This window comes from Rattus rattus, chromosome 3 (genome assembly GCF_011064425.1).
Source record: "Rattus rattus isolate New Zealand chromosome 3, Rrattus_CSIRO_v1, whole genome shotgun sequence".
NCBI classification, from domain to species: Eukaryota; Metazoa; Chordata; class Mammalia; order Rodentia; family Muridae; genus Rattus; species Rattus rattus.
The window spans coordinates 6,397,844-6,419,956 of NC_046156.1; the positions used below are offsets into that span (position 1 = coordinate 6,397,844).

The following is a 22,113-nucleotide window of genomic DNA, read 5'->3' on the forward strand; positions in this document are numbered from 1 at the left end:
GGGGTGTGTGTGACCAAAATGCATGACATATTTACCTGAAAACTCAAATTTTCATGCAATAGATGCTTACACATCCATTTTTATTGACATTACACTGAGCCCTGTTCTTTTGTGCGATAAATATATGTTGCTAAAAATTAAAAATAATGAAGCAAGTATCTTAAAATGAGTGAATACTTCTGATAACTACTGACATTATCATTTCCTGTGAACTAATGCAGTAACTCCCAGATCGTACTATCAATCATGTACATGCACATTACATCTCCCTAGAGAATCATTCCTAAGGCATAGTGTGTGGTTTAAGACTGAGAAATACTAGAGAATTCAGTTTCCTGGGCTGATGAACCTGAGAATGGCTTGTCTGAGAGAAGCTAGGCTCTGAAAACAGAGAGAATTGGGGTTTCCTGGTGCTTAGAACAAGCTGCATGGAGGGTGTACAGCACTGAGAACAAGATGGTAAACTGAGTGTATCTAGCTTTCAAATGAGAAAACTGAAGAACTATAGACCAAAGTGGCCAGGGGACCCTGCACTGTATATGCATAAACTATGTATATCTAAGTTAGGTCTATACTGACAAGGAGAGAGTCCTAACCACCAAAGGTAGACATATATACAGAGCCAGGTACTGAGTCCAACTGTATTTCATCAGGAGGGCAGCCCTTCCCCCGGGACCTTTCCTTTCCTGGCTAAGGAAGAGGGATGAGGCTTCCTTAACTCACCCAAGCATTTGTTTATGAAGAGTCATTTGAATATTTGGCCATGGTAAATGTGAAATCCACACCTGATACATTAAAGCTAAGTGTGATTTTCAAGATGGGAATTTATAGCTCCCATATGCAGTGAGATCACCTAGAAGAAATATATAGAAAATAACCAATAAATTTTCTTTGTTGTTTTCATTTATTTTCCATCCCACACCGAGTTCATTTATTTCAGTGCAAATGTGCATGGAAAAAAGGCAACAGTGTGAAGTAAATGGAAGCTGTGTGGAATAACTCAGGACACAGTACATCAGAAATAACTAACATAGCAATCTCAGACTTCAGTGTCCAATGGTTCGGTATTGACTTCCCCCTGTCTGGAACTGACATCAAAAATCATAATACGTGAACTCTGTTTAGTGCCCAGGAATGTGTGAGAAAACAATGTTAAAATGGCAAGCCCAGGAGAATTTTTTCCTGATCTCCCTTGTTCTCCAGGTAAATTGATATTTATGAAGCTCCGTGCCTATTTTCTTGTCAGTGACTCTAAGGTAGGAATAATCAACTGAAATGGTCATGTTGTGTGTGAACCCCTAAGTCCCTACAGAAACACACGCAGGTCTCAACCCAGTGCTGGTTGGTAGGAATTTCTGCTTCTCCACCGTAATCACTGTTCCCCAGGTGCCAAAGATGCTGAACACTGGCTGGCTGGCTGGAGTCTCTTTCAGTGGAGCTCAGAATCACCAACCCTTTTCAAGGTTCACTCCCTGAGGAACTCGTCTACATGGAGGGCATGTGTGGATGAACAGGCAATCGACTGTTGGAAACCAATAGCACAACTGAAATATTTGTTGTTTATTTTGCAGGCAGCTCCCCTAAAACAAGCCCAGCCGCTCCTCCATCAGTTCACCCTTGAAGGCACACTCTGCTTTGCTCTCTGACATCCATGCATGACATTCCGTTCAGCACTTGGCTTATTTTTAGCGAGACTATCAACATATTTTCAACCGGTCTGTCACAGCACTAGGACTTGGAATCTTGTACCGTGAAGGGCAGCAGCACAGGAGAAAAGCAAAGACTTCTTTAAAATGGGGAATTACAAATCCAGACCAACACAGACTTGTTCTGGTAACTATTCTGACTTTCACCATGTTCTGCTAACATTTCTCACTTTCTTACACACACCATGACTCAACTGTAAGAGTGAATGAACGTTAAGTCACTGTGATGTGTGCCGATCTGAATGCAGAGTATATTAACCATGAGTTCATTTGAACTTACTCCTTTTCTCTGAAAGAGTTCTGAAGGAAAACAGAATTTCTTGTAAAAAAAAATATTAGTTTAGTCCTTTGGTCTAATACGATAGAAAGTTTGAAGAACTATTGAATATAGAAATTTTAGAATTGTATCTTAAGTATCTAGCATTTAAAAGCTAAAAGACACTGTCTAGAATTGAGATTGCTGCAATTAAAATGCAATAAAATCAAATGAAATAAGTCAAATATGTCCTTTTATGTAAATATATTGTACAATATCAAATGGGTTCTCAATTACTACAATCCCAAAGTGATTGCATTACAAACATAAACATCTGCATTAAACCCACAATCAGTCATTTAAATTAAGTATTGTAGATTTGAGAATAAAAAACAGGGTTTTGATTACTTGTACGCTATGATCTCTGTCTACGTTTTTGCAAAATGCAATTATGAATCAATCCCATTTGTTTTTCTTTTCCAGATGAATGGAAGAAGAAAGTTAGTGAATCTTATGCTATTATCATAGAAAGGCTGGAAGATGACCTGCAAATCAAAGAAAATGAATTTCAAGAACTAAGGCACATCTTTGGGTAAAGTCAGAGTTTTGACTTTTCAAAATACATGTCTCCATTATTTTGTTTTAGATCTGTCATGCATTTAAACGTAAAGCCTTAGCTATAGACAGTCTAAGGTAGGTCTTAGGTGTAACCAGACTAAATTTTAGAATGCCAAGTTGTCTGCTCATAAGCAGACAAAATTGAAAGGTCACAGCTTCCTCAGAAAACTATAACCTAGATTCTGTCCTCAGATAAGTTGAGGGAGAAGAGCTTGGGAAATAGACCACAGAATACAAACTGCCAGGGTTCCAAGTAACCTGCTCTGGAATTAATCACTAAATTCTTTAGTCTGTGCCACTAACCAACAGCATTGCTTATTTGAAAGGGTTGCTCGTACTAACCTGAGTCTCCCTGGAGGGCTAGGATAAGTTTTACCAACCTCCTCAACCTGTAGACTTTGAGGCAATCTCCCAGGGGGACAGAGTAGATAGACATCTGTAGACATCGAAGGCCATCTTGCCGTGGAACAGAGTATCATTTTACCCTCATTCTTGTAATATGTGTGATATCAGCTTCTGCTCCGTAACACAAAGAAGGAAAACAAACAATCCTGGTCTAGTCTAAACACAATGTTTAGACAAGATGGGCAGGAACCCAATTTGTACCAACAACCTCCTAGGGAAATCGAATGTGATTCTGAGAAACTAGGATGCTTCAAGGTAGCAAGCTTCCAAACGCCTTGTGTCATCACCAGTGCTGGATGAAATTGACATCCAGCAAATTTGGGAGAGAAGGGCTTCGTCACCATGGGTTCCTATACATTTCATATCATCAAAAAGAAAAGAGGGAAACCAAGCAGGCTAGGAACCTGAGGCAGGAGCTGGTGAGACCATGAAGGAGTGCGTACACTGGCTTACCTCAGCTTGCTCAGCCTGCTTTACAGAACCCAGGACCAATTTCTCAATGATAGCACTACCCGAAATGACCTGGGCCCTCCCCCCATTAATCTCTAATTAAGAAAAAATGCCAGTAGAGCGGGTCAGTTCTGTCCTGTGGGGTTGTCATTCCTCAAGTATGGGTTATTCTTTCAGACATCATTGGAAACATAGATATTTATATTAGCTATATAAGATTTAGTACCAGTAGCAAAATCAGAGTAGTGAAATGACATGAAATGAGGCCAAGGTTAAAATACCACACAGAGAGCTGTACCAGCGGGTCTGGCATTAAAAGGTTATTGCTCATCAAGGCTTGTCTACAGCCCGCCTACCTGCCATGCTGCCAATTGAGGCTCCTCTTCTCCAGTGACTTGCTGAAAGCATCGTTCATAAAACCAGCCAGCACACCAGCCAAGAAGTTAGACATGGGCCAGTTGTCCAGGTCTGTCTCAGCTCTCATTCACATAGTGAACTCCTAACAAAGACCATTCTTATTTTACATAGAAAAAGGGAGTCATACCCAAATGCCATGTTCCTCAAAAGAAATTTCAGGTATCATAAGTGCACGAATGTAGCATGGCTGGGGAACACTGTCACCCATTGCCCTTAATTCATCATAGCTTCACCACCAGTATTAGCAGGGCTTCTCAGGTCTTCACACGCAGGCTGGGATGAGAGGCTACTGAGGCATCGCTGGTTGCATAATACCACATCATGCTCAGGTGCTAGGAAGCACATGAAAGTCTCTCACCATGTGACAGGCATCTGCTAATGTTCTAGGTTCAATGGGTCCGTCTTTCATCAGAGGACCCCAATCTGTAAGGATAACGTCCAAGAATCTATACTCGGTTCTCTTTTCCTAGAGAGAGGTAGGACTCATGGTGAGGTGGCAGGAAGTCAGTATCTGGTGCAGCCCACGGAGTCAGGGTGAGCCTGTTGTCCGATTCTGTCACTTCAGACAGCTCCATCTGGAAAGTCAATTGCTTTCAGGGTCGAGCTCGAAGAACTTTCTTCTCTTTGGATTAAAATGATAGATGACAGGGGAGAGAAAGGAGGCTATGCCGAGAATCTAAATGGTCTTAACTCGTGGTTTATCCAACAAAATGTTCAGGCTTGTTGGAGAAATCAGCTGAGCTATGACAGAGTCACCTTTGAGAAGCTCGGTGGTGGATGCATAGAGCCTTCATGCCTCAACCTTAATCAGAGATTGTGTAGCATGGAGCTATGCTGTGGCAAACAGCTGTACCAGGTGCCTGGGAGTGTGCCTTTCTCTAAGGATGCAGATTGCATGAAGGGTCGGATCCCTGTTCACGTATGTGCAGTTAGCACAGTCATGGGAAGAGTTCTCTGCTCAGTCTGTGGTCCCTTGTCCATTTCCTGGAAGCTTTGTTTCTGACATTATCAGTAGGTGCTGGTCTTATTCATTTAGAAAAAGTCAACTACGCAATGAGCCACCACCTCATCCGCTCACGCGCATAATACCCCTGGTTTTAACTAGAGTGCAGAAAAGACATAAGGCACTCAGGCTAATTCAGTTTGTGTCTGTGGCAGTTTACAGCTGCTTTGCAGTGAGACCCTGATGTGGGGGGAAGATGAAGGGGATGGAAATGGGCCATTCTCTTCTCTAATGAAAAATCAAGTTCACTTGTGGCTTTGGACATGTGTTGAAGTCATAAATAGGAGGCAGGAATGAGATGAAAACAGATGCCAGAGGAGGGAAGGGAGAGCGGTACGTTCACATACAATGTGACTTACGTTCACAAACAATGTACTTCCTCTGCTGCCTCTCATCTCCACAGTTATCAGTTCAATACTCACTTCTTCACAACACCATCTATCTATCCATGGGCCAGACTCCTCTCTGCTCTAAGAGATCACTAGAAGCGCATCTTCATCCTGTGAGGATTTTCTGTGTTTGTGTTTATGAATAACACCGGTATGTTACCTCTAAAAGGATAAAGAAACTGCCTAGCTGGTGCCCACCACATGCGTGCTGTACTGCTAAGGTGTCTTTATCCTCTTAGATTCCATCCACTGGGGACTCTGGCGACTTTTATTAAGGCAGGCCAAATAAGTGAACTCGGAGAGTGCATATCCTGCAACGTTTGGAGGTGCAATTCTGAGCAAAATTACTGGCTGAACTTAAAATGGGGATGAAATCTTTTCAAAGAGTTACATCCTAAATTTCAGCCACAATTCTCATCTCCCATCAACATCCAGTCAAATGTTTCTGTTCTGCTAAGCACAATTAAAATATTTAAGATCTTGAAGCAACCTGTTTTCTCTCCCATCAACTCTTCTAAAGGAGCTGCAGGCATCATATTCCTTGACAACTGGGCATTGGTTGCATGTTCTAATGCCTGGGGCTCAATTTATTCTCTGAATCCTTCTTGCATTTTTATCACCTGCTATGCCCCTCACCAACAATACATTCTAATGAGTTCATAGTGCTTTCTGGGTCCTGGATGGCATTCCTAATTAAGATTAAGTCACACTCATGAATATTTTTCTAATAGTAAATTATTTCCTTAATTATTAAAAAGGGTAGTTCTGTACCTAAAGGTTACTTTCTGCCTTGAAGCGTAATAAACTCTTTTCTTAGCCTCTAACTCTTAGCCATAAAAGTGTGCTGCTGCGTGATCCAATTAAACTTCTTATCCATGACCTCGTTCTCTCGGAGGACATCTGACACAAGCACAAGTGGGAAATTACGAAAGTGAAATGTTTGAGAAGTTGGCTGATATGATATACTGATGGACGAAATATTGAGCAAAGCAGATAAAAATTAATTAGTCTTCCCGAAAGTAGAGAAAATGCAAGAAGAGAGGAAAGAAGATGACTGTCCAAGACCTGTGGTGCTTTGAATGGAAAGGGCCCCTAGTGGCTCATAGGGAGTGGCGCTATGAGGAAGTGTGGCCTCATTGGAGTAGATGTAGCCTTGTTGGAGGAAATGTGTCACTGGAGGAGGACTTTGGGATTTCAAATGCTCAAGCCAGGGTCTCTCTTTCCTCTTCACGCCTGAGAATCCAGACGTAGAACTCTGAGCTTCCTCTCCAGCACATCATCCGCCTGGATACTGCTGTGCTTCCCACCATGATGATAATGAACTAAACATCTGAACTATAAGCCGGCCCCTATTAAAGGCTTTACTTTGTAAGGGATGCCATGACTGTGGTGTCTCTTCATGGCAATAAAAACCCTAACTAAGAGAGAAGTTGGTTGTAGGAGTGGAGTATTGTTGTAATACCATTTCACTCTTTGGACACTTTACATGGGGCTTAATGGGCCATACTAGTAGGAGTCTGGAAGATTGTGGTGCTAAAGACGCCCTGGAAGACAGAGGGTGATTTGAAGTGGAGGGACTGGCTCAAGAGGTTTCAGAGAGGGAAGAATATTAATATGTGGCCTAGAGATCATTTGGTGAAGAATGTGGCTGCAATCTGCCCCTGTCCCCCCCCCCCAAAATGTCTTCCTGAGGTCAAATTGAAAAATTATAGATTAACAGCTTTGGCAGAGGAGATTTTCAGACCGTCTAGTATGGACTCTGTTGCTTGGCTATTAGTGGCCAAGCTTATGCAGATGTATTATGAAAAGGCATAGGATGAGTAACTAAAAAGATGAAACACACAGGTTGAGGGCAAAGGGGGCTCTAGGAAGTGTACACAGACTGAAGAAAAGCAAAATGCTAAGTGGGATAAAGGGGGTGGGGACCTCCCTCCAAGACCACCACCTAGCTGAGCTTTCAACTTGTACAGAGGAATTGATTAAAGAAAAGCTTAGGGCCATGCATGGTAGTACAAACCTTTAATCCCAGCCTTCAGAAGGCAGATACTGGCAGATCTCCACTTTCCAGGCCAGCCTGACGTACAGAATGAGTCCAAGGACAGTCAAGTTTAGGCAATGAAGGACATCATTACAAACAGAAAGCTGGTGAAAACTGATTTGAACAAGGAGGCCATATTCCAGCCTCAGCAAGCACCAGAGCTTTGCAGCACCCACCATGTGGCTCCGTCTTTACAGTCGAGGATACAAAAATGATGGAATCTTCCTCCACGACTAAGGAAAGCTGATAAGGCCAGGCATGTGTCAGGAGTGTCCCTGAATAGAGGCCTAGAGAAGTCATTGTGTAGAGCTGTAAAGGTGAAGCCAAGATTGCCGTGGAGACCCAAAACGTTGGAGGTGCCATAGTCATGGGGTAGCTCCTGAGGAAAGCTGCTAATAGAGAGTGGAACCAACCCAAGAGGAAGAAGCGTGTCATAGTCAACCAAGTTGGAAGGAGCTAAAGATCTGAACAGTGCTTGACCTCACACATGGAGATGCAGAGTTTGGCCTCTGCCCAGATGGTTATGAGTCTTGCTTTACTTTGCTATTTTCTCACTGAGATCCCTCTCCTCTCCTTTGAAATGGGAATGTATATCCTGTGCCACTATTTGTGAAGTACGGCAGACAGTTTTTTATTTTATTTTATAGGGTTTAGACTTAAGTGATTGCCATGAGTCTCAGAAGAGACTTTGAAATTTGGATCTTTAAACAGTGCAGAGATGATGACAGATTGTGGATGGGGACTTTTAACGTTGACCTAATGCAGCTCTGTACTATGATATAGATAGAAGCCTATGGGGGCCAGGGAGTACAATGTGATGGTTTGAGTGAAAATGGACTCCACTCCCACCCCATAAGCTCATAGGGAGGTTTTGGATGCTCAAACCAAGCCCGGTGTCCCTCACTCTTCCTGCTACCCAGAATCCAGATGTAGAACTCTGAGGTACCACTCTAGCGCCATGTCTGCTGGCATAGATGCCACGTTTCCTGCCATGACTACAATGGACTAAACCTCTGAACTGTAAGAAATCCCAATTAAATGTTTCCTTTGTAAGAGCTATCAGGGTTATAGTGTTTCTTCACAGCAATAAAAACCCCAACTAAGATATCATCTTTCTATTGTGTTCCACATGGTTAGTTATACCTTCTTATTCACTGCTTTGCAGAGTCCCATGGAGCAGTGAAACAGAAATCACCAACCAGATCTTTTCCAACAAGTGTCCCATGAATATCCACAAGCCTGTTTACTGAATACCTTCTACGTCGGAGCCCCACACTTACAACAAGAATCATTTTCACTCACTCCCACCTCTGTTTATGGAACCCAATTCCCGTCTTGAGTGGTCCTTTTACTCTGTTTCTCCTGTTATCTGTTTCAGAAGCATCTGTTGACTGTTACTATTTCAGAGAGGGTTGAAACAAATTTAGGCTCTAAACTCATCCATTACTGCCATAGAGAGCAGGTGGTGGAAAGTAGCTACATAATAATAAGCTTGGTGTAAGGTCTTGTGAGGTTTGGACGGCTGAGACATTGTAGGACTTTTACTAGCAGCCTTTAACAGCATGTTTTTTTCTAAAGCATTGATTTAGGTTGGTTCTGACTTCACTGCTTAGCTTTGCTTTTGAGAAGGAGAGGAACAAGAATATTAGAGGCAGTGTTTCTGGAAGAAGAAAGAGGGGAGGGGAAGAGGACTTGAGTGGAGCCTGGTAAAAGCCATACAGCATGCGGATAAAGAGGTGTGGGAGAGGGCAGGAGAGCCTTAAGCCCTGAGAGAGAGAGAGAGAGAGAGAGAGAGAGAGAGAGAGAGAGAGAGAGAGGGAGAGAGGAGAGGGGAGAGGGGAGAGGGAGAGAGGGAGAGAGGGAGAGGGAGAGGGGGAGGGAGGGAGGGAGAAAGGGAGAGAGGGAGAGAGACTGACAGAGACAGACAGAGAGGAAGGGGAGGGGGAGTAACAGTAAGAGAGGGAGAGGTGGAGGGAAGGGAGAGGGAGATACCCTCAATCAAGCACAGAATTTGAGATGCAAACCTGTGACAACATGAATTTGGTTTCCAGTCTCTGTTTTTGGCAGTGTTTGTGTTTGTTTTGTTGATTATTGGCACAAACGCTACGCAAACATTTCAGACAATACTTTGAGTCTTTGTGGAAGAACACATGGCTTCCCAAGGCTTCTTAAAACCTTAAGAGTTGTTCACCCTTCCTCAGAATGGTCATCTTACAGTGTTTGGGGCGACTTAGGTAACACCCAAATCCCACAGTTGGCTGTGGTTCTGAAAGCTGCTGAGAGGAGTACAGCAGGGCCCAGAGGGGCTTTTCAGGAGGTGAATAGAAGGTGCCTCTCCTCACACTGAATTCATTATCTCCCTTTTAATTCTTTGCACACATTGTGCTTTCTCACTGAACAAAACATTACTTTGAACGTTTTGTACTCAACAACTTTCAAAATTCAACAGCATCATTATCAGCTCGTGTATGTCTATTTCATGCCAAAACAGATTAAAACTGAGACAGAAAAGTTTGTTCCATAAGTCATTGGCATTTGAAAATTACAATATATCTGAGGTAGCCTTGCAGTATTTCAAATTTCATGTTAAAGTTTAAGCTGATTTGAAGGTACTTTTGCCAGTAACATTGGCACCCTGTTAAAATTTCTCCTGACTTAAAAACATACAGAAACAGAGTGTCTTAAAAGGTGTTTCTATTGCTGTGATAAACACTGACAAAAAGGGATTTGGAGAGGAAAGAGTTTATTTGTCTTAAATATCATTTGTGGCAGATCAAGACCAAGGTAGGTACTCAAATCAGGAACCTGGGGGGCGGGCAGGAACTGAAGCAGAGCCCATGGAAGAATGTTGCTTACTGCCTTGCACATCCTGGCTTGCTCAGCTTGCTTTCTTATACAACCCGAGACCACCTGCACATGAACGGTATCACCCACATTAAGCCCTCCCGCATCCATCAGTAATCAAGAAAATGGCGTACATGCTTGCCCATAGGCAATTTGAGAAAATCATTTCTCAGTTGAGATTCCTTTTCCCAAAATAGCTCTTGTCAATCTAATAAAAGTGCTAACAAGGACACAATGCAAGTGAAATAGAAGTGTTTAAAAGTAGCAAAAGAAAAAAAAAAAAACACGGACAAAGGTTTTCAGAAACCATATAAACGTATCACATTCTGTGAGGGGCTGGCTCCAAAGCAGTGTAATACAGCAGGGTTTTACTTGAGACGAGGATATTAGGTCAGACACCAAAGGAAGCTTTAAGTGGCCACTGAAGCAGCTGAATATAACCCAAGACAACAAAGTCCCAGCTCGCCTCAGTCACTGAGCTGTATTGGACACTGGGCCTTGCAGTCTCTTAGGAAGGTGTGGTTTTTTTCCCCCTCTGGAGACTTCAGGTTACAATCTGTCCAAGACTTTAAATTGCACATGTCCTTGCTTTGCAAGCAAGCAAGCGAGACTGGATTCTCTGTCCTCAAAAACTATGCAGGACATGCGTCCAGTTCCTGGTGGGAAGAGCTTCTGATGCCCTGGGTTGAGCGGATAGGCTTTCTTAAGTATCATTTACCCTAAAAATGACATCATAGGACATGAAAAGTGTTGTTGGGTGGCCAAGGGAAAGGGGACCTCTGTTAACGGACAGAACTAAATAACTGACAAGAACTCCCAGAATAGAAAGGGATGGGACTTTTGACCTAACTGTATGAACTTAGGCGGGTATACTGAGAGAAGAGCCAGGTTGGAGTAGTTGGGTAAAAGTTAACTTTCATTTATATTATATTGCCAAGGTTATACATACAGCAATGGACCTGACAGATGACCAGAGGGTGTTGGCAGTTCTTGCCACCAAACCTGTCTCTGGGTCCATCCATGGGTCCCACAAGCTAGACGTGGGGACTTGTGGCTTTGTATTGTCCTCTGGCTTCTGTGAGCAAAGGCTCATGAGAAGTATTTCATCACTCACTGAAACATTCTACTGACTAGATCCTCAGTGAGACGTTTGGAATGTTGTAAGTCCAGAGAAAAATTACCTTGGGGCATCTTTAGCCCCCTTTAAAAAAAATCATTTAATGCCCTCTTCTGGATGTGACCAAACATCTCTGGGATCGTTAGGTAAATCTTCTGGGATGTAAGGATAGACCTGTAGTGTCCAACCAACCAACCAACCAACCAACCAACCAACCAACAAAGAAAGGGGTAGGAATGCTGTCAGATAGCATCTGAGTAATCCACCTATCCCCCATGCTGTGAGCTACCCACCTAATGCTGTGATCCATGCACCCACACTGCAGCTAATTATGCTATAATTTACACACCTAATGCTGTGAGCCACCCATCCCCCATGCTCTAACTCCCTCACCTAATGCTCTATTTTCTCACCTAATATTTCTGCCAATGTATTTGAAAAACGCCTTGAGTTATGATTCTTCTTCTCTTACTATCGAAACTTTACTGAGTGGTTACCGTGCTGTTGCAAGGGATTTTGGGTAACCTAAATCTTGTTTCCAAACCCATGTTCATTCACATCGGCTCCAGTAAACTCAATTGGTCAGTAGCCTCCGCCAATCCACAAGCTCAGAATGACATCAGATGTGGCTGAAAACTGTGGGGAAGTTTCTCCACCTCTCTGTACCCTGCTAGCCCCACCGAGGTGTTTGGTAAATGAAACGACTTGTAGGGCTTAGTGCTTTACAGCACACAATGCTCTTGCTGAGAACACAAGTGCCTTTTTTAATACATCAGTCAGCCTGTGGTCACCTGTAACTACAGTCCCAGGGCCTCCCAGCCCCGCCTTTGTGCTCATACCCACATGCAAACACAGAGCACAAAATTTAAAAAGTAAAACCAAATATTTTACTAAATGATTCGACCTGTGACTTGTTTCATTCTAAGACTGTATACATTCCCATGTGACTTCCGCTTCGGGATATGCAATGTAGAGTGACCTGAACCTTCATCCCCAGCCTGTGGTGACACAACTTGGTTCAGATCAAACCATCTCCCAGTCCCTCTGAGTGAGGATGAACTTATGTGGTCTGAATGCTTTTCTAGTGTGGGCAGCTAAGCCTGTTTTGTTCAGGAGATGAATATCCCCCTGTCTATGAAAACAGACCGCAGAGCTTAAAGTTGCTAATTAAAGCTTTTCTTGGGGCCTCTCAGGGTCCCCGGAATTAGAGGCCTGCTCTTTTTAGCAGCACCCAGGAGAATAGAACTTTTTCTATTTCAAAATTCCAATAGCCTTTGAAGTTCTTAACTGGAAGCCTTGATGTAAATGGGCCGAGTTTATTGAGCCTTTCAAGTGTAAGTACTTTAAAGGTGATAGGATTCCCCTGAACCCCACACCAGAGACCAGGCATCTCTAGAGCTGCTGAGATTAAAATAGGCTGGAGGCCCCTTGAAGCTGACCTGGAGGCCAAGGACATGATCTCCTTTCTACTGAATAATGTCCTGGGAGTGCCAAGGACCTGAAAAGGTCAAAAAATTTAGCTCTAACTTCCTGTTGAAAGTCTGCCTGTGACTCCCAGGGCCCTCTGGGGAGCAAAGGCTTTGATAGGACAAAGGCAAGAAACTTATTAATGCCACCATTCTTCTGCTCACCGGCGGCCGTATCTTCTGTGATCTGAGGCAGCTGACCCAGCCAGAGTGCAAGGAAACGTGGCCTCAGGCAGGACTTGTCATACATGTGGGTTACATCCCTTTTCCCACCTTCTTATCAAACACAGCACAATGCCCCCTTTCCCTCTCTATCTCCCGCCTTTTCTCCCTCCTTTTCTTCACTTTGTGAATATCCTAATTTATCTATGAATATAATACAAATGTTTGAATGTAAAGGAAACCATTTGACTTTTAGACATCTGTACTTTCTTTATAAGGGGTTTGGTAAAACTAGATTATATATTTATTTAATTATATCAGAACTGTGTGTTTGAATCTTTACCTTAACTCGAGCCTTTCAACGATTAATATTATTTTCACCAAATTTTACTTCTTCCTATCACTGAAAAGTGATTCTTCCAAGAGCAAAGATGTAAGGCAAAATAAAGTTCTGAATCTACAGAACAACTTCTCAAACAAAGGCAACATGCTACGAGGTGAGTTTCTGATCATGTACCCCATGCCTTTTCAGCTCCGATGAAGCCTTCAGTGAAGTCAGTTTAAATTACCGCACAGAGCGTGGCCTGTCCCTGCTACACCTCTGCTGTGTCTGTGGCGGTAAGTGCCTGGGCCTGGAAACTGTTCAAGCCAGAGCTATCCCTCTGAGGTAGGGACATGAGGTGCCGAGTGGCCAGAAGGAAGACCCTATCAGACCCAATTTCTCTCTAAGGATTTGCTCCTAGGAGCCTGCTGACATTCACAGGGGCGACGAACCCTGTAGATGCTTGTTCCGTATCTCTGAATTTCTATTGATCTTCTTTTCTAAACCAAGTAGCTCAGTTAGCTGGGATATCAACAAGTGCTTCTTAATACAGCGAGTTGGGAATTGCGTTTAATGGAGGAGTCTTGAAAGCACTCCCTGATGCGATCAGACAGTTGATTACCTCTAAGAAACAAGTGTATGTGAGGAGGGAAGAAAATGTTAAACATAGAATCTGATAAAGGAGATTGTTCAAGTGAACAGGAGTCTCATTCTGCTTGTACTTCATTTGATTTCAAAGGGGTCCCGACTTATGGCGGGTCTCAGCGTACAGTAGCAGCTCAGTAAAGGTAATGAATTGTCAAGCGGAAAGGTGGAATTTATTTACTGATCAAGCTGAGCTGAGCTGAGCTTTCGGGATGCAGAAATGGTGTTGCTTTACTGATGGGCAAGAGCCGCCTAGACTTTCCTGATCCCTCAGAACAGACTCAGCTTTCTATCCCCTCCTTCCCAACGGGAGCTGGCTGCCTAGCCTCTTCCAGAGCTACTGCATCAGGAGTTTTTACTCCCTTGTAGGATCCCATGTGACTACCTTGTCACCTCAGCTCTCTACTAGTGATTTATGATGATGGATTCACTTGCAACCGCGTGGCTTTTTTTTTTTTTTTTTATTTTGTTTGGCATTTTTGAGACAAGATCTACTCTGTAGTCTGGGGTAGCCTCAAATTTGTGGCAGTCCTCCTGTCTCAATTCCCTAGGTGCTGAGATTACACACATCAGCCACTGAACCAGTTGAAATCTAGAGTCTAGAATCTTATGATGTTGGAAGAATTAAAGCCTCTGAGCCAAGTCGACTGTGGCACACGGCATCCGTGCAAAGTTGCGTACGTGTGAGGAAAGTTTGTGAGTTATGAATCAGTGTCAATGAATTCAAGTGCACAGGCGTGGGTTTGAACTGTGGGCAGACACTTTCATAAGTCTGAACGGCATTTTTCCTTAAGTCGGAGGAAGATGGCGAAGTGCTTTAGACAACCCCTGCAACAAACAAATCAATTTTCCTATTTCTCTCTAGGCAACAAGTCACATATCCGTGCCCTTATGTTAAAAGGGCTCCGTCCTTCCAGACTGACGAGAAACGGGTTTCCAGCTCTGCACCTGGCCGTTTATAAGGTCTGACCTTTTCATTTCTATAAGTAATTTGTTAGGGTCAAGGACAACATTGTGTCTTGATGTTACTCCACCCCAACACCACAGTACTGGTATTAAAAGAGACAGGGTCTTGGGGTAGAAATCTCAGCTCCTGTCTGGACAAACCACACTAACCCAACATGGTTCCACATGGAGAGGTTTAATGGAAGGACGAGACAAGGGAAAGGGAAGAGAGAGAGAAGAGAAAAAGAGGAAAGGAGTAGAGGCCGGCCATGAGGCCATGAGCATGTGGAGAGAAACAGGGAGGGGAATGGGGAGAGAAGTGACAAAGGGGGAGGAGGGGAAAGAGCAAGAGCAAGAGATCGAGGAGGGGGTAAGCAGCCCCTTTTACAGTGTCAGTCACAGCTGGATGTCGCCAGATAATTGCGGGATGGAGCATATCTGACTGTTGCCAGGTAACTGTGGGGGTGGAGCTTAGACAGAATGCTTACAACAGGTGCTTTGGAATATTTGGTGTTGGAAGTGACCCTCAAGACTGTCAATCATATACGTTCATATGACATGTAAGTGATATGACACTCTATCCACAGGGACTTTCCCTCAGTCGGCCACTCTGACTAATTTCAGATGTTGAATGGGCATTATCTCTTTGGCCACTAAAGCAAACCATAAAACTAAATGCTAGTATGTGTTTCACAGAAGCATGAAATGAAGATGGGTGTCAGATGCCTGGTTGATCATAGAAAAGTGATTATGACCTGCTACAGTTGACCCCATCTCCAAATCCTGAGCTTATTCTCCATCTCCTGTGAGTCTATGACAGAGTTTTACTGCACCCTTCCCTGTATGTAGGTCTGGAAAGAAGCAGTCATTAGTTTGTCAAAGACCCTCCATACTCACAGACGTCTTACAAGTTTACACCATGAGGAGAGAGGACCACACATTCCCACTGTGTTACTTTCCTTTCCTGTGCTTTGATTAAATAGTCTGACAAAAGCAATACAGAGGAGAAAGGGTGTTTGGCTCATAACCTGAGTTTACAGTTCCCCGTTGCAGGGAGGTTATAGTGGCAGGAACCGGAAGGAGCTGGTTACATTGCATGCCTAGTCAGGAAGAGAAAGCACGCTTGTGCTCAATGTACTGTTAGCACTTAGATCTACTCCAGTGTCTCCTTCTGAGGGAATGGTGACGCCCACAGTGGGCAGTTCTTCCCACTCCAGTTATCATGGTCAGGACAGTTCCTACCACAGACCAACATGGTCTTGCAAATTGTCCTTGGGACTCTACACGGGTGGTTTTACTTACATCATGCTGACTCCATAAGCAAAACTTACTTAGCACTCACGATGCAGATTTTACTTCCCTCAATTTATCCTGCCTGCAGATACCTTAAAGCTGTTCTGTGCATCTAGAGTCAATGCCTGGTCATTACCAATTGCTTGCTGCAGAACCGGCAGCTAAGTGTTAAGTTCTCTTTAATGTCTGCTACTCCTTCTGCAAAACTCAAACACGGGCAGCTTCAGGATAATGTCTGACAAACATTTTCCCCCGAAAGGCAGAGAAGGGATAACAATGCGGCTGCAAGGACTAGAGAGGGGCTGATTGACAGCCGAGGGGCTTTGTGAGACTCTGGACTCTGTCTCGGCCTGGAGTTCTTTTCTATAATGACACCTGTGTTGAGAGTCACTGTGACACTGCCATGCAGGACGTTTCTGAATGCTGTGGTGTCCTGGTATTCCTGCAGTGCATTCCACCTCCTCTCCTCACAGAAACCAATTTCCATTTTAGAATCTCTCTATCTCAATTTCTTATATTATCTACTGTGGATAGGGGCACTGACTGTAACTTCTTCAAAAATGGTTGAAAGGTGGCCTCTTAAAGCAAAGTAGACCTCCCCCCCACCCCACACCCAGCATCCAGAGAAACCTGGGTCCTTCAGATGTAAAAGCAGGCAAAGCCACTGGTGCCATTTAAATACAAAACTCGTGTGTACAAGGCCCACATCAGCTGATTAATACCTGTCTGCAGTGAGCTGGGTCAGATTAAAGTATAAATTTAGCCATCACAGGCAAATGAATATTTTTTTTCTAATCACATGCAGGTATTTCCAGGCAAGGGTTTGGAGAGCACTGCTCTATCCCCTTCCCACATATCTCCGTTTCTCCTAATTTTCCTGCTAAAATATTTTTCAGTTCTTTTTCCTCGTCGCACCGTTATTAGGTACTTTAAATCATCACAAGCTGAGCCTCCTTAAGCCCTCTTGAGCTCCCAGATTTTATTGCACTCAATCTTGGATTCCAATTTAAACTTTATATTATCTTTTAGTGCAGCACTCATAATTTCTGGGTTATTTGTGTGTTTTACACGTTGCTCTGTGAACTCTCAACGTCAGAACTGAGGACTTTCCTTGGATTCTTTACCATATAGAACCTCGAAAGGGTCCTGGGTGAATAGCGTCCAGGACTTGTCAAGTATTTGGACATTACCTTGATGCGTCTCAGCCTCAAGAGTGCCAGCAGCCTAGAAGCTAAGCTCGTGCTTATCTGTCAGCTTTAAGACTTTCTAGCAAGGGCTACATGCTCATAAAAATCTGATCTTTCCCTCTTTCCTCCAGTTTTATTATCTCCAAAGCAGAGTGGGGGGTGTACACGTAGCTAGTTACAGCCAACCATGCGCAAAGTGCTAACGCTTATTCCTCACTGAGCATGCGCAAGGCGCCAAGGCTTATTATTCCCTTCCTCCCGTAAAAGAAAAGCTGGAGTAAACATAATCGACTGTTTGGTTAGGTGATTTGGGAGATTTTAAAGAACAAACCCTATTTAGTACTAGCAAAATAACTATTAGAAGGAAAATGCTAATAAAATCAACCATCATTGTGCAATTTAATTTTTTAAGAAACAATTTTTAGACGCTTGTTTATTACCTATTTTACACAGAAAATAAAATGAAATGGGCCTGTCATCGGTTTGTAACAGGAAAAAGGTTGGGAACTACATCAAAAGTTTTAGCTGATACATAGATTTCTGCTCTCGTTTTTTTAAGAGTAAAATTCTCTTATGCAAGAATTTGTTCTCACACACACACACACACATTGAGCGAAACAACCAGTTGATACCAGAAAAAAATACGCTCTTTGGAAATACATCCATATGCAAATATTTGACAAATTGACTTCAGATATGGGCTTGATTGCAAATTTGATTTGCAAAGCACTTAGGAGGGAGAGTCTTTTCAGCAGTTTGATCCTTCTTACTCCTCCTACTGGCAACCGGTAGTATGGAGACATCCACTCCCACAAAGAAAAACAAAGCCACGTTACCATGTCTCCGTGCTGCCTAAATTAACAGTATGTGCTGTGTGCTTTTGTTCACAGACATCTTTTGAAGCCATTTGTCATTTTGTAAGCTCAGATTCCTTGAACTCGGTCGTTTTTTTGTTTAAATTAATTCAGTCGGCTCACTTAGCTGAAACGGGAATCTCTCAGAAAAACAAAAACAAAAACAAAAACAAAAACCCTGCAGCTTGTTTCCTGAATCCTTCTCGCGAGAGTTCTGCCTATCCAGCCTTCATATTTCAATACTGTGTGCTCCTAAGATGATATGCAGATCCTGGAGTGAAAACATTGAGCCTTAATAGGGTTCATAGAGGTCACCTGGGAGTTCAAAGGAACAAAAGACTGAGACCACCCCGCTTAGCCCGGAACCTGCCTCACAGGCGGTGCACAGGAAAACTGTGGCTCACCTGCTTACTGACACGTCTTTAGAGGTTCAGGAGCAGTCGTTTTTAGTTCAGGTCTTCAGCATTTCGTAAGTTGGAAGCTGATGTAGAAAGGTGATTTATTTATTCCATTCTGTGCGTTTCTCTTAAGATCTCATCCCAGATTGTATTTGTTACATATTATGTCAGGGACACATATTACATGTGTACATATTACATGTACATGTTTATTACAAAGTGGAAGGAGATGGGAGGATGGCCCTTGGTCTTTTCTATAAACCCAGACCTTTGGGTCATGAGCTCCGAGGCCTCCTCTGTGGGTCCTGAGCTTGGTGACAGCTGCACTCCCCAGCCCAGTGCTTTCTGCCTCCTCAGCATATGCAGTTGATTAACAACTTGAGAGTTTCCTTTCAGCCATCCTGGATACAGACCCCAGAGCAAGTGCCCCACAGCTTCCAAAGGCTGTTCTCCTACTGGAGCTATTTAGCATTAACTCTGTGGGCACTGTGGATTAACTAAGCCTGGGGTGAAGCTCTATTCTGTGTGTGGTAAAGCATTCTGGGGCATCCCCTTCTTCTTTTCTACATGTGGCCCTAGTCACTGCCCTCATTACCAGCTTTGACAAACAAAAGCACAGTACAACCCCAAGATGAGAACTAAGAAGCAATGATTCAGAGGAGAGATTAAAAGATTCATTAACTTAAATTGATTTCTTAATCCAAGTCGTCTTTCTATTTGTACAAATGACTTGACTAAGGATTGCGTTTTTTCCCAAATGGGAATTTGTCAAGAAAGTAATAAAAAATTCTTTGAAGGAGGAAAAAAAAATCCCATTGGGGGGAGGCGTTTTCAACCGAAATTTCCAAGTAACGATGACTTTTATAAACAGTGTTAATAACAGTCCCTCGCTTTAATTAAACATTTATGCTCATACATTGATATATAATTAACTTACAAACATCATCATCTCTCAGTCCTTACATCAGACAGTGTTACTTCCTGGAGCGCCTTCACTTCCAAGCCTGAGTTAGCTGAGCCTTCAAAACAGTCCTGCATGGCCCTGATATGAATGCTTTGTTCATTTCCCCACTTTTTCCATTTTAAGGCTCTCCATGGCTAAGGAACAAGACAGATGATAAATAAGCAAATGTTAGATAATATGGCAAACAATAATGGAACCCACACTGGGACTCGGTGCTTCCGAAACAATAAGTGGGCAGAGATTGGCAGGCTGTGCGAAGGGTGCCCTTCCTTGTTCAGCCCCAGTTCAGACTTCTTATGTGAGTCCCATTACAGTCTACCACAGCATAAGAAGGAGATGGGAGTCAGGGACTAGGGGTAGCTTGGTTTGTTAAGAAAATCGCATGGTTCAGAGTTAGTAGACCTAAGTTCAACTCCCAGCCCTGCCTCAATCTAAACTTACCAAGGAGGCTCACTGTATGGTCCCGAATGCCCACAGAGGCAGCTGAGAAGCAGAGTCTGAGAATGGAAAGCTTCAAGAAAATTGCTTCAAGTGACACCTTCTGAGGTAAATAGCAGAATCAGGATTAGGAGGAGATCATAGTGAAGAGCAGATTGGACCTACACTAGACAGCTCAGAGTGGACCGAGCCACGGCAGAGTTCTGACTGGCCCTCTTCAGCGCTGATAGCATATCCCAGAAGATCAGACAGTAAAGGCAAGGTGATAGGAAATGAGCTTATACTTGATCACAGTGTGGTGTCTTCTGAGTGGAGAAAGAGAGGGTTTGTTTGTTTGTTTGTTTGTTTGTTTGTTTGTATTTGGGTGAAGCAGGAACAGCCAATGTGTCCCAGTTGGGCTTAGTCCAATGAACACGATTTAGAATCGTTTGGGAAGAGGGGACCACCACAGTGGTGTCTGTGAGAAATTGTCTTGATTGGTGATTGGCAAGAGAAGGCCCAGCTCACTGTTGAGCAGTCGGTCCTGGGGAGTGTAAGAAAGAGACCGAGGGCTACCAAGCACCATTTTGCCATGGTTCCTGCTTCCAGGTTCCTGCCATGAATTCCTGTGTAAGTTCCCTCAAAGACTGACTGTGACTCAGAAGAAAAAAATGAAACAAACCCTCTCTTCCCCAGTTATTTTGGTCATGACAACGGAAAGGCAAACTGGAAGATTTCTGGACAAGTATTTAACATTCTTGTATTTTGAAGGTCTTCGTCTAAGTTTTAAACCCTTAAGTTACTTTTTAAAAACCTTCATATGTGTGTATAGGGTGATGTTAAAGAGTTAACATAGTTTGCAAGCAGTGGAGTTTTATTTATATTATTGAGTTTTGAAATTATGAGATTTAGTTCATAAATGATCCATCTTGTAAAGATTCCTCTTTCCTTACACTTGTGTATCCATAGGCCAAGTATTAGAGACATTGAGATTATGCATTTATTTATTTACTTATTATGAAGCATTTATTTATTGAGGTAGAGACTGGCCTCAGCCTCCTAACTGCTGGCATTGCAGGCATGCACCACTGTAATACCTTTTTTTCAGTTTTTAATAGAGGGTGAAGCAGAGAGAACTTTGTGTTTCCACTAGCATCTGGGGGTTTGTGAATGCAGGGGCTATCACACCACCCTTTCACGCTCTGAACCAAGTTAAACAATACTGAGTTACTGTGCATGTCCCACGATGTCATCATATTAGAAAGAAGAATTATGGAATTACCACAAAAGTCTAGTGAATTGTGGTTTGTTCTGTGTTTGTTACATTTTCATCTTAGAAGAAAGGTTTCATCTTCATTCTCGAAAGAAAAACTCCAATTTTGCCCTCTCCCTGTAAGCTCGTGGCTGACTCGGGGTTGATGTTGGTTACCGAGAAGTCCTGTTTGCAGGGTGACACTTGTAAGATTGAAACTGCTGAGCAACCTTGCCACGGACAGGAACTCTTTCCACCTTTCCTGGCTACGTGGCAAGGGCTGACTGTCGCTGCTCCATCCTGCCATTTGGCCCGATGTCTCAGTCACCTGAGCCATTCTGCTTGCCGATGCAAGCTTTTCTCAGAAGTCACACTTAGGCTTTCTTTGAACACCCAAGCCTCCTATAACCAGGAAATCAACAGCATCCTGTGCACAGCCTCACCATCTGCTGCTAATGGAAAAAAACACTCAACTTGTGTCTCATTACAGGACAGCCCGGAACTTATCACTTCACTGTTGCACAGCGGAGCAGATGTTCAGCAAGCGGGATACGGTGGCCTCACAGCCCTCCACATAGCTGCAGTAGCTGGGCACCCAGAGGTGAGTCTTGCCTCCATCATGTGAAAAGAAAAAAGAAAATGCCTTTTCTAATTGTTTGCCATTGTGCGAGACGCTGGTCTTTCAGATCCTAGAACTATGTTGTTGTTTTTGTTTTGTTTTGTTTCTAACCACTGGACATACTCATTTATTCTGACAGTAAAATTTGGCTATGTAAATGTGATTTTTATAATGAGTTCAATGCATTATTTAGCAATGTAGTGAAACATCAGTTAATATAAAGGTACCTGGGCGTAAGAGGTGCTGGACTGTGGTTGAGAGGAAACACTTTGCATTCAGGCAGCATGGCTGCCCCGGCTTTCTCTCCTTTCTTTGAGGAAGTTACTGACTCTCGGGACCTGCTTTC

The 22,113-nt window shown here is 43.2% G+C and overlaps 1 protein-coding gene across 2 annotated transcripts in view; it reads left to right on the plus strand.

Moving 5' to 3' along the window:
* The first annotated feature begins 1,745 nt into the window (after positions 1 to 1,745).
* The window catches only part of Tnni3k (TNNI3 interacting kinase), a 272,604-nt gene continuing 252,236 nt past the window's right edge, over positions 1,746 to 22,113 (plus strand). The window contains exons 1-5 of one of the 2 annotated variants that reach the window (XM_032897120.1): positions 1,746 to 1,833; positions 2,446 to 2,554; positions 13,404 to 13,489; positions 14,704 to 14,801; positions 21,639 to 21,749. In XM_032897120.1, coding sequence (XP_032753011.1) covers positions 1,794 to 1,833; positions 2,446 to 2,554; positions 13,404 to 13,489; positions 14,704 to 14,801; positions 21,639 to 21,749 — 444 coding nt within the window. In that variant the 5' untranslated portion in view covers positions 1,746 to 1,793. The remainder of the gene's footprint in view (positions 1,834 to 2,445; positions 2,555 to 13,403; positions 13,490 to 14,703; positions 14,802 to 21,638; positions 21,750 to 22,113) is intronic. The other variant, XM_032897119.1, reaches the window with a different exon arrangement.